The sequence below is a fragment of the Cyprinodon tularosa genome, unplaced genomic scaffold, assembly GCF_016077235.1.
Source record: "Cyprinodon tularosa strain WSP-4 unplaced genomic scaffold, ASM1607723v1 ctg540, whole genome shotgun sequence".
Taxonomy (NCBI): domain Eukaryota; kingdom Metazoa; phylum Chordata; class Actinopteri; order Cyprinodontiformes; family Cyprinodontidae; genus Cyprinodon; species Cyprinodon tularosa.
The window spans coordinates 261,445-274,296 of NW_024039275.1; the positions used below are offsets into that span (position 1 = coordinate 261,445).

Consider the following 12,852-nt stretch of genomic DNA (forward strand, 5'->3'; position numbering starts at 1 on the left):
GATACATTTCTCCAGTGTGAGATCAGTAAAGTTCAGTTATTATTATTATAGGTTTTCAAGCCCCACGGGGGACTGCTCAGCCTAGTTAAGTAGACTAGTTGACTTTTTAGTTAAAACCTACCAATTTGTACCAGTAATATTGATATATGTTTGCAGGATCTACGGTTATGCTTTCTATGGTTCCAAGCAACACTGTCTGATTAAACCGAACAGAAACACTTAGCTTTATGCTAATTTAGGCAGTACAGTTCACTTTCTTGTCAAAGAGAAACATGGTAACTTTTAATGTCCCTTTGAAAATCTTCATTCGCTCCTTCCACCTGGAGAAGCCTCGTTTTTTTGATGTCTCCATTTTGTTTGTCTTTCACTGCTGCCTATTCATGGTCCTGCATTGTGCTGCTATAGTGCGGACCTTCAGCTGTTGGGTTAGCATCTCCAAATGATCTTCACCTCCAGAAATGGGAAATGCATTATTATTCTGTGTATTAATGCTACTTTATCCTTCTCCAGCATATGCACACAGCCTTTCATGGCACTTTGGAAATGTTATATTATATTTAAATTGATATAGAATTCTTCACTTTTTCTGATTGTTAGGGGAAGTAATAAACCTGCCTACATAGGTAAATGCAGTCTTTGATTTCAGGCAGTAAAAAAGAGAATAAGACAATTTTCTCACTTTTAGCCCCGATCTACAACCGTGCTGGTTGAAATCTGGAGAATACCAACTCAGATTTTAAACTTTAAAATTTTTATTATATTTGCAGCTTTTATGAATGCAGCTTTTATGAATGTTAAATGTTTTTTTTAATATATGATATATCTCTCCATTCAACTGTTTACAAAATGTGTATGTTTTCTTCTTTACATGATTTATTTTCCTCCTTTTATCAATATATTATAAATCAATCAAACCCATTTGGGTTGTTTTGGGTTTAGTGGACGATTTCAGAGCTGGCCTGTTACACATACAACTTGGTGGTCGTCCCTCTATACGACACGCTCGGCAAGGAGGCCATCGGCTACATCATCGACAAAGGTACGACCCAGTTCCTCTGTGACTCATAAATCAGGGACCGAGCAAGTGAACCGTTTCCTACGCCTCTGTTTCAGCCACCATCTCAACAGTGATATGTGACGTACCTGAGAAGGCTCAGATGATTCTGGACTGCATCAGCGGGCAGGGGAAGTCAGTGAAAACCATCGTTCTAATGGAAGCTTTTGACAAGGATCTGGTGAGCCGAGGAACAGAAAGCGGGGTGGAGATCCTCAGTCTGAAGGAGTTCGAGGTGAGGATTTTTCTTTTTTCTGTCGCAATTTAATGTTTTCTCTTCAAAAGCTAAAATGGATTTTTTTTTCTTTAGGCCATTGGCAAAGCTAATCGTCAGAAACCAACAGTGAGTAGAAACAGAATGAATTTTTTCTCCTCTTTGACATGTTAGGTTTTGTTGTTGCTGCTGTTGAACTATTTTAAGTGTTGCTTTCCTTTATATATATATTATATATATATATATATATATATATATATAAATTATTGTTGTTTCATTGTCATGTCTATGATATCCAATATCCCAAAACAAAAAGCACAAATCATCTGACCTGATTAACATGACTATTAGGGTTGGGAATTGAAAAGATTTTCACGATTCCGATTCCCTTTTCGATTCTATGAAACGATTCGATTCTTTATCGATTATTTTTTCGATTCCAATTTGGGGGAAAAAGGAGAACAAACAGTTTGATTATCAGCATCAACTTTGTTTACTTAACTATTGCACAATCTTACAAACTCAACAAGATCAAGATGTCCACAGGAAATGTGAAACTGGAGTAACATCTGTGTTTAAATGAAAAATGAATACAAGAACAAACTTAATAACCAACAATGTCTAATAACAAATGATGGGATAATAACCTATTTTAAATAACAAAAAATACTAATTATAAAACAGTAGTAGGGAAAATTAACAGTTCTTTTGCAGAAAGATGAGCATATCTGCTTTTTCTGGAAGGATACGGGATCTTTCAGCGCTTAAGGTGTCTCCAGCTGTGGAGAACACCCTCTCAGATGGGGTGGAGGAAGCCTGCACACATAGGTTATTTTTTAGCCAGTCCAGATAGCAAGGGCAGCGTATCTTGCTTGTTTGTTGTTTGCTTTCCTTTTTTGCCTAGTCACGTCGTACTTGCTTACTGAACGCTGTGTGCGTAACTTGCGTAAAAAACGTGACGTAAGCCGTGCTCCCCAGAGCCCGCGCTCTAGGCTCTGGTGCTGCGGGAATCGAAAAAGAATCATTCAGCGAGCTGCCAAACGATGCCATGGAATCGGAAAATACGGAACCGTTTCTGAACAGGAACCGGTTTTCGATTCCCATCCCTAATGACTATGCTTGGTTTTATTATAAAAACTCTATATGTGTAAATCTAATGAAAACTAACATTATTGTAAATCTCGGATCTAATAAATTGAAAATACCTGTGAATTAATTACAGCCTCCCAAATCAGATGATCTGGCAATCATCTGCTTTACATCTGGAACCACAGGTATGCTCAAAGACCAGTTTGCTTCAGTTAAAAATAATGGTTATTTTAGAATTACTATTTGTGATCCGTATGTTTATCTAAGCTGTGATGTTTTCAATGCAGGGTTTCCGAAAGGGGCAATGCTCACTCATGGAAATGTCGTCTCCAACACAGCAGCATTCATTAAAGTAACGGAGGTAAGGAAACTCACCAGCAAAGGCCTCACTATGATAAATTATAATGTGGAAATAGGTAACTTAGAGAAAATTTCCAGTAAGAAAGATGATTTTTAAGATTTGTCACAATGCAGTTCCTTTTAAACATGTATCCCTCAAACCAACATAAGATAGTGAACACCTGTACAGTGAAATTAAAGTTATACGTGATTTTTTAATTTATACAGAAATCTGAATTTTCCCATCCAATTCTATTCTTCCCTTTTGATATGATTCCCCTCCTAAAAATGAACTGCAACCAACCTCCTTCAGAAAGCCTCAGAGATAACAGTTGAGGGGACAAATGATAAAAAAGGACGTTTAAATCAGAGTTAGGTCATAGATCAGAATCCAAGATCAAAGACATTTAGGTTACCTTAAATCTAAATGTCTGCCCAATGAACATGAACCAATAAGGTGGCTTAGAGACTCTGGTAACTTTAGAGGAGCTGCAGAGATCCACTCCTCTGATTAAGGATTTTATAACTCTTACCTTTGTGTAATTGTGAAAAGAAGTTAGCTATTGTTAAAAGTCAGTCATAAGAGGCTCATTTTACTGTTCGATGCTAAGTTGGGACACCATCCAACCCTGGAAGAGGATCCTGTAAGCTTGTCGGAGCCAGATTGAACTTTAGGCCAACGAACAAAGTGATGTGACATCATACAGCATCATCACCTGAGTGGAACACGGTGGAGGCAGCATCATGATCTAGGAAGCAAACCTACTAGAGAATTCAAAATATAAGACAGGCTGTTATGTTGCAACAAGTTGTTGCAACATAACAGCCCTAAAAGTACCTCCAGCTACATTATAATGTTTGAAATGTTTAGTGTATACAGGTGCTGGTCATAAAATTAGAATATCATGAAAAAGTAGATTGATTTCAGTAATTCCATTTAAAAAGTGAAACTTGTATATTATATTCATACATTACATACAAACTCATATATTTCAGATGTTTATTTTGTTTAATTTTGATGATTACAAATGACAACAAATGAAAATCTCAAATTCATCATATCAGAAAATTAGAATATTACTGAAGACCAATAAAAACAAAGGATTTATAGAAATGTTGGCCAACTGAAAAGTATGAACATGAAAAGTATGAGCATGTACAGCACTCAGTATTTAGTTGGGCCTCCTTTGGCCTGTATTACTGCAGCAATGCGGCGTGGCATGGAGTCGATCAGTCTGTGGCACTGCTCAGGTGTTATGATAGCCCAGGTTGCTCTAATAGTGGCTTTTAGCTCTTCTGAATTGTTGGGTCTGGTGTATTGCATCTTCTTCTTCACAATACCCCATAGATTTTCTATGGGGTTAAGGTCAGGAGAGTTTGCTGGCCAATTAAGAACAGGGATACCATGGTCCTTCAACCAGGTACTGGTAGCTTTGGCACTGTGTGCAGGTGCCAAGTCCTGTTGGAAAATGAAATCTGCATCTCCAAAAAGTTGGTCAGCTGCAGGAAGCATGAAGTGCTCTAAAACTTCCTGGTATGTGGCTGCGTTGACCCTGGACCTCAGAAAACACAATGGACCAACACCAGCAGATGACATGGCACCCCAAACCATCACTGACTGTGGAAACTTTACACTGGACTTCAAGCAACGTGGATGAAGTGCCTCTCTTCTTTTCCTCCAGACTCTGGGACCTTGATTTCCAAAGGAAATGCAAAATTTACTTTCATCAGAGAACATGACTTTGGACCACTCACCAGCAGTCCAGTCCTGTTTCTCTTTAGCCCAGGCAAGACGCTTCTGACGCTGTCTGTGGTTCAAGAGTGGCTTGACACAAGGAATGCGACAGCAGAAACCCATGTCTTTCATACGTCTGTGTGTGGTGGTTCTTGAAGCACTCACTCCAGCTGCAGTCCACTCTTTGTGAATCTCCCCCACATTTTTGAATGGGTTTTGTTTCACAATCCTCTCCAGGGTGCGGTTATCTCTCTTGCTTGTACACTTTTTTCGACCACATCTTTTCCTTCCCTTCGCCTCTCTATTAATGTGCTTGGACACTGAGCTCTGTGAACAGCCAGCCTCTTTAGCGATGACCTTTTGTGTCTTGCCCTCCTTGTGCAAGGTGTCGATGGTCGTCTTTTGGACAACTGTCAAGTCAGCAGTCTTCCCCATGATTGTGTAGCCTATAGAACTAGACTGAAAGACCATTTAAAGGCTTTTGCAGGTGGTTTGAGTTAATTAGCTGATTAGAGTGTGGCACCAGGGGCCATCAATTTTGAACCTTTTCACAATATTCTAATTTTCTGATATGATGAATTTGAGATTTTCATTTGTTGTCATTTGTAATCATCAAAATTAAACAAAATAAACATCTGAAATATATGAGTTTGTATGTAATGTATGAATATAATATACAAGTTTCACTTTTTAAATGGAATTACTGAAATCAATCTACTTTTTCATGATATTCTAATTTTATGACCAGCACCTGTATATGTACCACGATGACAGTTCCTCTGATTTAAGAGTTTTCTTTTCTTTTTTTCTTTTTTTAAAGAAACAAAAACATTTCATTCCAGTACAGTTATTATATATTTTATTTTGTCACAAAAAAGCTAAAAACAAAAACACATTGAAATTAAAGGTTGCATTGGACATTATTATAAAAGTGTTCATTCTTTAGCAAGGCATTGTTCATGTGTAGATGTGTAGTTAGACGTTGTCTGTCTGTCTTTTTTCTTCCCTTCCTTTTTCTGTGACCGGCTGTCCAGGGATCACTAAAGCCCAGTTCCAAAGATGTGCTCATCTCCTTCCTCCCTTTGGCACACATGTTTGAGAGGGTGGTGGAGGTACAGTAGCTGAGTGATCTAACCTGCACACATGCATGTGTTTTCTTCTGCAGATACACTGCATGCTGAGCGTCCATGACATTCATGTATCCTATCTCCCCCTAGCTCACATGTTTGAACGGGTTGTGCAGGTATGTTGTGGATCTAATGTACTATGAATATTCTCTGCTTTAACAGATAAATTGCATGTGGCAAATTTTTATTTTATGTATTTATTTAGTTGCGCATGCAATACTTGGGCATGTTGCAAATGATAGACAAAGATTGCCATTGCCAATATAAAGAGGTGCAGACGGCATGTAATACTGACAGTTGAGAGTTGCCTTAAAAGAAAAGCAACCTTTTAAGCCATATATGATCATACTAAATATTATAGTGTTCTTCACATAAGTAGCCTATCTCAAAGTTCTAAGAACAAAAGTAAAAAAAAAAAGGTATTGAAGACAATGACAAGAGTAAAATTAACATGTAAAATATTTATTGGGGGGGACCCAATTTGATTTTCAACTTGTGTTTTGACTTGGTCTGCAATTACTTCATCACAATTAATTGTATTTTGATTGAAAACATATAATCGAAACAACCTTCTCAGTTGAAAAGTCCTCAGAATGAGCAACTAAAATATTTATTTATAATCCATTATTGAGGTTATTTTACCATCAAACTGGTTAAAAGTTATAAGCTCCTAGCTTTTTTAAGAAAATACCCTGATATTGTTTAAAACTTCTTTGAAAAAATACTTCTGTTTTTGTGTGTGAATTGAACAGTGCATGGTCATTAATTATAGCACAATTCCTTCCATTCGATATGGTCAAAAACACACACACACACATATATATATGTATATATATAAATATATATATATATATATATATTGTATATATTCCTATGTATATATATATATACATAGGAATAAGACAACACTGCTTTTAATAGTTGAACTTTTGCTTTAAACAGAAGTTAAAATTTCATCTCTAATATTGACAAAATTATTACAGTGGAGCTTAAAATTTGCATTTCAACATGCAACATTTAGTGCAACACAACATGTAATCACTGAGGCTACTACGTTCTGCCCAGCCTACCTTCCTAACCTGTTCTGTGCATCAGTACTTGTTGAGCTCGTCACTTCCCCAGAAGTTTATCTTGCAGTGTCTCCTCTGAATGTGTGCATGAACAAGGAATCTGACCTTTGATTCAGCTGCTCACAGCATACCGACATCAGGTATAAATATATAGCCTTGAGAGAAAATAAGATAAATGATAAAAGAAACGGAACACATGTAGAAAGCTGATTTTCTTATTTAGTACGTCTTTGAAGGTTATATCCTTATCGTCAATAATAAACAAAAAAAAGAAGTGTCAAAAGCAAACATGTAGCTACAGACTTTTTTTCCCCCAATGTATAAGATGAATAGTCACAGTACAAACTCTTGACCTTGCGCTGCCTGTCTTAAACAGCTGATATGTCCGTGTTAAGTGGGTTTTGTATTATTTGAAATGTCTTAAACACAAGCAGTCTGTTTCACCCATTGACTTCTTAAGTGGTTATTGTAAAACTTAAGGATCTGTGTCAGTACAAGTGTAAATTAAAGTCTTATTGACAGGAGGGGATCGGCAAAATAGAAATAAGTCGTGCTTTAAGTTTATCCCACTGATGACAGGACAAGAGATGAAATTTATTTGAAGATGGTGCCCTCTAGTGGGGAAAGAAAGTACTGTTTTGATTTAAATCAGGAATCTGTGTTTTTCTTCCTCAGGGTGTGATCCTTATCCACGGAGCACGGATAGGCTACTTCCAAGGGGACATCCGACTCCTTATGGATGATCTGAAAACTCTGCAGCCAACGGTCTTCCCCGTCGTTCCCCGTCTCCTCAACCGTATGTTTGACAAGGTTAGATAACGCATTCTGTTTCTGCTATTTACTCTGCCTCTCACCTTCCTGTCTCTCTCTTTATCTAGGGTGCTTTTTTTATTATTATATTTGCCTTGGTGTGCAGAAGTTGAGATGATTGTTTCTCTGTAGGTTTTCAGCCAGGCCAACACACCTCTGAGAAGATGGCTGCTGGATTTTGCGTTTAGAAGGAAGGAAGCAGAGCTGAAAAATGGAGTGATGAGAAAGGACAGCATGTGGGACAAACTCATCTTCAAAAAAGTACAGGTAAGGAATTTACACATTTTGTTCCTCATAGTTCACAAAAAGTGTAGTAAAAAGTTATACCGTACTTAATGTTTGCTACAATTTTGTCTGCACAAACCTCCCCACCCCATGTGGGGTTAAAAACTTAGGATCCTCTCCATCAATCTGGCATACAGATATTGAAAAACCCTGTAGACCCTTGGTTTACAGTATCTCTCTTTATCAAAAAAAATAAAGTCCACATAACTTTAAAACATTACCTTTCAGTTTGTATTTTATTTTTGCAGCTGAGCCTGGGCGGTCGGGTGAGACTGGTGATCACAGGAGCAGCCCCCGTATCTCCAACCATTCTGACTTTCCTAAGAGCTGCTCTCGGTTGTCAGGTCAGTCAAATTTACCCTTATCTCTTTTGCCTTAGCCTGGATAGAAATGTATTTATCCTTCTTATTAGAAAGTCAAATGTGTTTTGTTGGAAATGCAGTCGAGGGATCTAATTGATTATAGATAGAGTACTCTACACTCTGATCATATCTCTAAACAAAGCATAGTGTTGGTAGCATCATGCTAAGAGGCTCTTAGTAGTATATCTTTTATATTTCACTGAATTATGTGGAACAAAGTGTGCATTGTCGGCAGATATTGGATCCTCATAATGATTTATTTGTCTGAGCTTCTTAATTAATTAAAAAACTTGAAAATAAAGGGAAAAAATGAATAAGCTGAAGGTATGACAAATAAATGTGTTTCAATAAGTTTTCTTTTTATTCTAATTCAGACACTTAATGTTGGTTTTATCAGCAATACTACCTTAAATCACTATTTATTAAAGTGAATTTAACTGCGTTTCTCCCAGTTCTATGAAGGCTACGGTCAGACGGAATGCACAGCTGGTTGCACCATGTCCATGCCTGGCGACTGGTCAGCAGGTAAAGGTTTCAGGCTTCATGAGGTGTTGCTTAAGCTTTTTAACAAGAGTAATTTTTTTATGTTTATGATGAATGAACCCGCGGAAGGCCCCAGGTCCCGACAACATACCTGGGCGGGTGCTCAAGGAGTGTGCAGGTCAGCTAGCTGGTGTCCTCACGGACATTTTTAACACCTCGCTGGAGCAAGCCACAGTGCCAGCATGCTTCAAGTCTGCCTCCATCATCCCAGTGCCAAAGAAACCTCAAGTCACCTGCTACAACGACTACCGGCCCGTCGCACTGACTCCCATCATGATGAAGTGCTTTGAAAGGCTGGTAAAGGAACACATCGTCTCCAGTCTCCCCCCAACACTCGACCCGTTCCAGTTTGCCTACCGGCGAAACCGCTCCACTGAGGACGCCATCTCCTCTGCTCTTCACCTGAGCCTGGCCCACCTGGAGGAGAAGAACACCCACGTGCGGATGCTGTTCCTGGACTTCAGTTCAGCGTTTAACACCATCATCCCACAGCACCTGGTGGGAAAGCTGGAACATCTGGGCTTCAACACACCCCTTCGAAACTGGCTGCTGGACTTCCTCACCAACAGACCTCAGTCAGTCCGGGTCGGTCAGAACACCTCTGATGTCATCACCCTCAGCACGGGCTCCCCTCAGGGCTGCGTCCTGAGCCCCCTGCTGTTCACCCTGATGACATATGACTGCGTCCCCAGGTTCACCACCAATCACATCGTGAAGTTTGCGGACGACACCACGGTGGTGGGCCTCATCAGGGACGACAACGACCGGGACTACAGAGAGGAGGTGGAGCAGCTGGTGGACTGGTGCAGTGAAAACAGTCTGATCCTGAACGTGGAGAAGACGAAGGAGATCATCGTCGACTTCAGGAAAAACCGCCCCCACCATGCTCCACTGCTCATCAACAGCTCAGCTGTGGAGGTGGTCAGCAGCACAAAGTTCCTGGGGGTGCACATCACGGACAACCTCACCTGGACTGTAAACACTTCATCTCTAGTGAAGAGGGCACAGAAGCGCTTGTACTTTCTGCGGAGGATGAGGAGAGCCCGCCTGCCCCCGCCCATCCTCACAACCTTCTACAGAAGCACCATAGAGAGCGTTCTGACCAGCTGTCTCTCTCTGTGGTGTGGAGGCTGCAGAGCTTCTGACTGGAAGAATGTGAGGAGGGTGGTGAGGACAGCGGAAGGAATCATTGGGGCTCCTCTTCCCTCCATTAAGGACATTTCATCACAGCGCTGTGTGTCCCGAGCCCGTAATATCATCAAAGACCCCTCACACCCCCACCATGGACTGTTCTCCCTGCTGCCCTCTGGAAAGAGGTTCCGCAGCATCCGCTGCAGATCCACCAGGTTGTGCAACAGCTTCTTCCCCACTGCCATCAGACTGTTGAACCTTTGATCCACAATCCGAACTCTGCACCTATTGCACATTATCGGGCATCAAATGCTGCTGAACTTTTAACTTTTAGCCCTTTAAATTGTTCATCTCATTGTATTTTTCAATAACGCATTTTTTGCACAAATGCCATTTTGCACTGAACCACTGCAACTTGCACACTGTCTCTTATCCTCTGCACTGTTCACACTTTGACCACTGCTGCACTTTTTGTATTTTTCTATAACTCGTGCCATTGTGAAATATCAATGCAACGCTCATAAGCTGTATGTAACGCAATTTCGTTCTGTATGCACCCTGTGCATACAAAATGACAAATAAAGAAGTCTAAAAATGAAGCGTCTAAGAACAATGGTGCTAAAATAAAAAACAGAAAGTAAACATAAATACTGTGTCATCAGGTCACGTCGGGCCTCCTCTGCCATGCAATGCAGTAAAACTGGTGGATGTGGCAGAAATGAACTACCTAGCAGCCAACGGAGAAGGAGAGGTGAGAATGCAAATTTATTTTTCTTAGCTGTTAGGGCATCATCCTGTGTACTAATGTTTTAGTTTGTGTTATATTTTTGAATGTAAGATTGCAGCTTGCAGATCAAAACATTTAATGTCTGTACCCATGAACTTCATTTACATCTGCAGATTGTTATTTTTTCCTTTAGTAGAGTAAGACATACATAATTAATTTGTGCCAACTTTGTTTTTATTAAACATAAGCGTAGCAACCATTGATCATGAGGGCTCACTCACAGTGTTGTATTCCAGTGGTTCCCAACCTTTTTTGACTCATGTAACCCCTTGGCCATTTTATCATACCATGAGTATCTCCTTGGAAAGTGCAGCTGAATATAAAATGTAAAACATTAATTTAATCTCCTTTAGTTGAACTTTTATTGCTCAGTTATTTCAATATTTTCAATTAGAATAAAATAATAACTTAAATCTGTTGACTGGAAAGTGAATAAGTACTAAAATATATACAAAATAAGATTCATTTACAAATATACTTTTTTTAACAAAAAATGAAGCTCCTCTGAATGAGTCACTTATAGACAAATATTAACTTCATAAATCAGGGGGTCATAATTTACTGTGTTAATGAAACAGTCGGCCTTCTCCTGAAACGCCTGCAATGGGACGTTTTAGCCATTTATCCTTGACTGCAGCTGCTTTGGTGCATTCTTCTCTTGTGACTTTTCACTTTGCCCCTGAGAGCAGTAGTGCAGGTGCACAGCACTGATACCCACTCTAGTCTTTCTATGTAAATGTTGATTAGGACATTTTCTTTTTATCTTTTTGGTTGTTAAAATCTTGGTTTATTTTGCATTTGGGTGTGAATTGGTTAAGTTATCTCATTTCCTTACATAAAACTGCCTTTAGCAAATGTGCATGTTACACAGAAAAAAAAGCTTTAGAAAGGACAAAATATTCTAAAATTGTTTGTACTGTAAATGTGATGTTAGTTAAAATCTCTGAAATATTATGTCAATAACAGTAAGAGGGATTATTTTTTTTCCCCAGTTAGGCATTGTTGATCTGTGTTTCATTACAGGTTTGTGTGAAAGGACCAAATGTATTCAAGGGATACTTGAATGACCCTGAGAGAACAGCAGAGGCAATAGACAAGGATGGATGGCTGCACACTGGAGACATTGGGAAATGGCTCCCAGTAAGCAAAACACTGGATAGTAGAACTCTGATTAGAAACTTTCAAGTTTGACGTCATTAAAAGGCCTTCCTATCGATTCCAGAATGGCATTCTGAAGATCGTTGACAGGAAGAAACACATTTTCAAGCTGGCACAAGGAGAGTACATCGCCCCGGAGAAAATAGAGACCGTTTGTAACCGAAGCGATCCAGTGGCTCAGATATTTGTTCATGGCGACAGCTTAAAGGTTAAGTATTATAAAAATAACAATAATCTTGTTTTATAATATTGCAAATGCGTTGCTTCATTTCATTCTCTTCTTGTTTTTTTAGGCATGCTTGGTGGGGATCGTGGTACCAGATCCAGACTTTTTACCAATGTGGGCCAAGAGAAAAGGATTTGAAGGATCCTACCTCGACCTGTGCAGTAACAAGGTTTGATTCTTACAAAAGCAGTGATGTAATTATGGAGCTCTAGATATACGGTCTTAGCTGTTTTTGATTGCTTTATTGAAGGATGTAAAGGCGGCTATTCTGGAGGACATCCTGGTTTTGGGGAAAGAAGCTGGACTAAAGTCGTTTGAACAAGTGAGTAATGATGGAAAAAAAAAAAGGTAAAATATCGTATTATTAATTAGTAATGCATCAACTAATGTCAGCAGTCTCTGCTGACACACAGCCATTGATGAATGACTGAGATTACATAATCCAAACCCTGATCCTAATTGACATTTCTACCTGTTCCATTGTAGGTGAGAGATATTGCATTACATCCTGAGATGTTTACTGTCCAAAACGGTCTGCTGACTCCCACCCTGAAGGCCAAGAGGAACGAACTCCGGAATCACTTCAGAGAGCAGATTGATGAACTTTATGCCAAAATCAAAATGTGAGCTGGAACTGAGAATCCACCACAGCATGGCCTCCCAACAAACCAAATCATTTCTGCAGAAGATTCAAGCTATTTCGTAGGAGGTATTTTAAACAAATTGTACAGGGGCTCAAGAAAAAAAAAATCGCAAAGAGAAAAATTGAGCTTCTCATAATTTCAATGTCATTTGATCTCTTTATGATCAGAACATTCAGGCTCCAGTATTTTTATAGAAACTTTGATTGCAGAAATAATATTCGAACTATAACAAAAAAACCTCTATTACATCAACTCAACTATTTATACGCCGAGCTATT

At 39.2% G+C, this 12,852-nt stretch overlaps 1 protein-coding gene across 5 annotated transcripts in view; it reads left to right on the top strand.

Annotated features, from left to right (window-relative positions):
• The window catches only part of acsl1a (acyl-CoA synthetase long chain family member 1a), a 34,215-nt gene extending 21,489 nt beyond the window's left edge, over positions 1-12,726 (top strand). For 4 of the 5 annotated variants that reach the window (XM_038304742.1, XM_038304746.1, XM_038304743.1 and 1 more), the window contains exons 6-21: positions 940-1,039; positions 1,114-1,289; positions 1,365-1,397; positions 2,491-2,542; positions 2,645-2,718; positions 5,597-5,674; positions 7,304-7,438; positions 7,571-7,705; positions 7,972-8,067; positions 8,538-8,610; positions 10,422-10,510; positions 11,570-11,686; positions 11,769-11,912; positions 11,998-12,099; positions 12,181-12,252; positions 12,417-12,726. In XM_038304742.1, coding sequence (XP_038160670.1) covers positions 940-1,039; positions 1,114-1,289; positions 1,365-1,397; positions 2,491-2,542; positions 2,645-2,718; positions 5,597-5,674; positions 7,304-7,438; positions 7,571-7,705; positions 7,972-8,067; positions 8,538-8,610; positions 10,422-10,510; positions 11,570-11,686; positions 11,769-11,912; positions 11,998-12,099; positions 12,181-12,252; positions 12,417-12,557 — 1,617 coding nt within the window. In that variant the 3' untranslated portion in view covers positions 12,558-12,726. Of the gene's footprint in view, positions 1-939; positions 1,040-1,113; positions 1,290-1,364; positions 1,398-2,490; positions 2,543-2,644; positions 2,719-5,465; positions 5,544-5,596; positions 5,675-7,303; positions 7,439-7,570; positions 7,706-7,971; positions 8,068-8,537; positions 8,611-10,421; positions 10,511-11,569; positions 11,687-11,768; positions 11,913-11,997; positions 12,100-12,180; positions 12,253-12,416 lie in introns of all 5 variants that reach the window. The other variant, XM_038304744.1, reaches the window with a different exon arrangement.
• Positions 12,727-12,852: the final 126 nt, after the last annotated feature.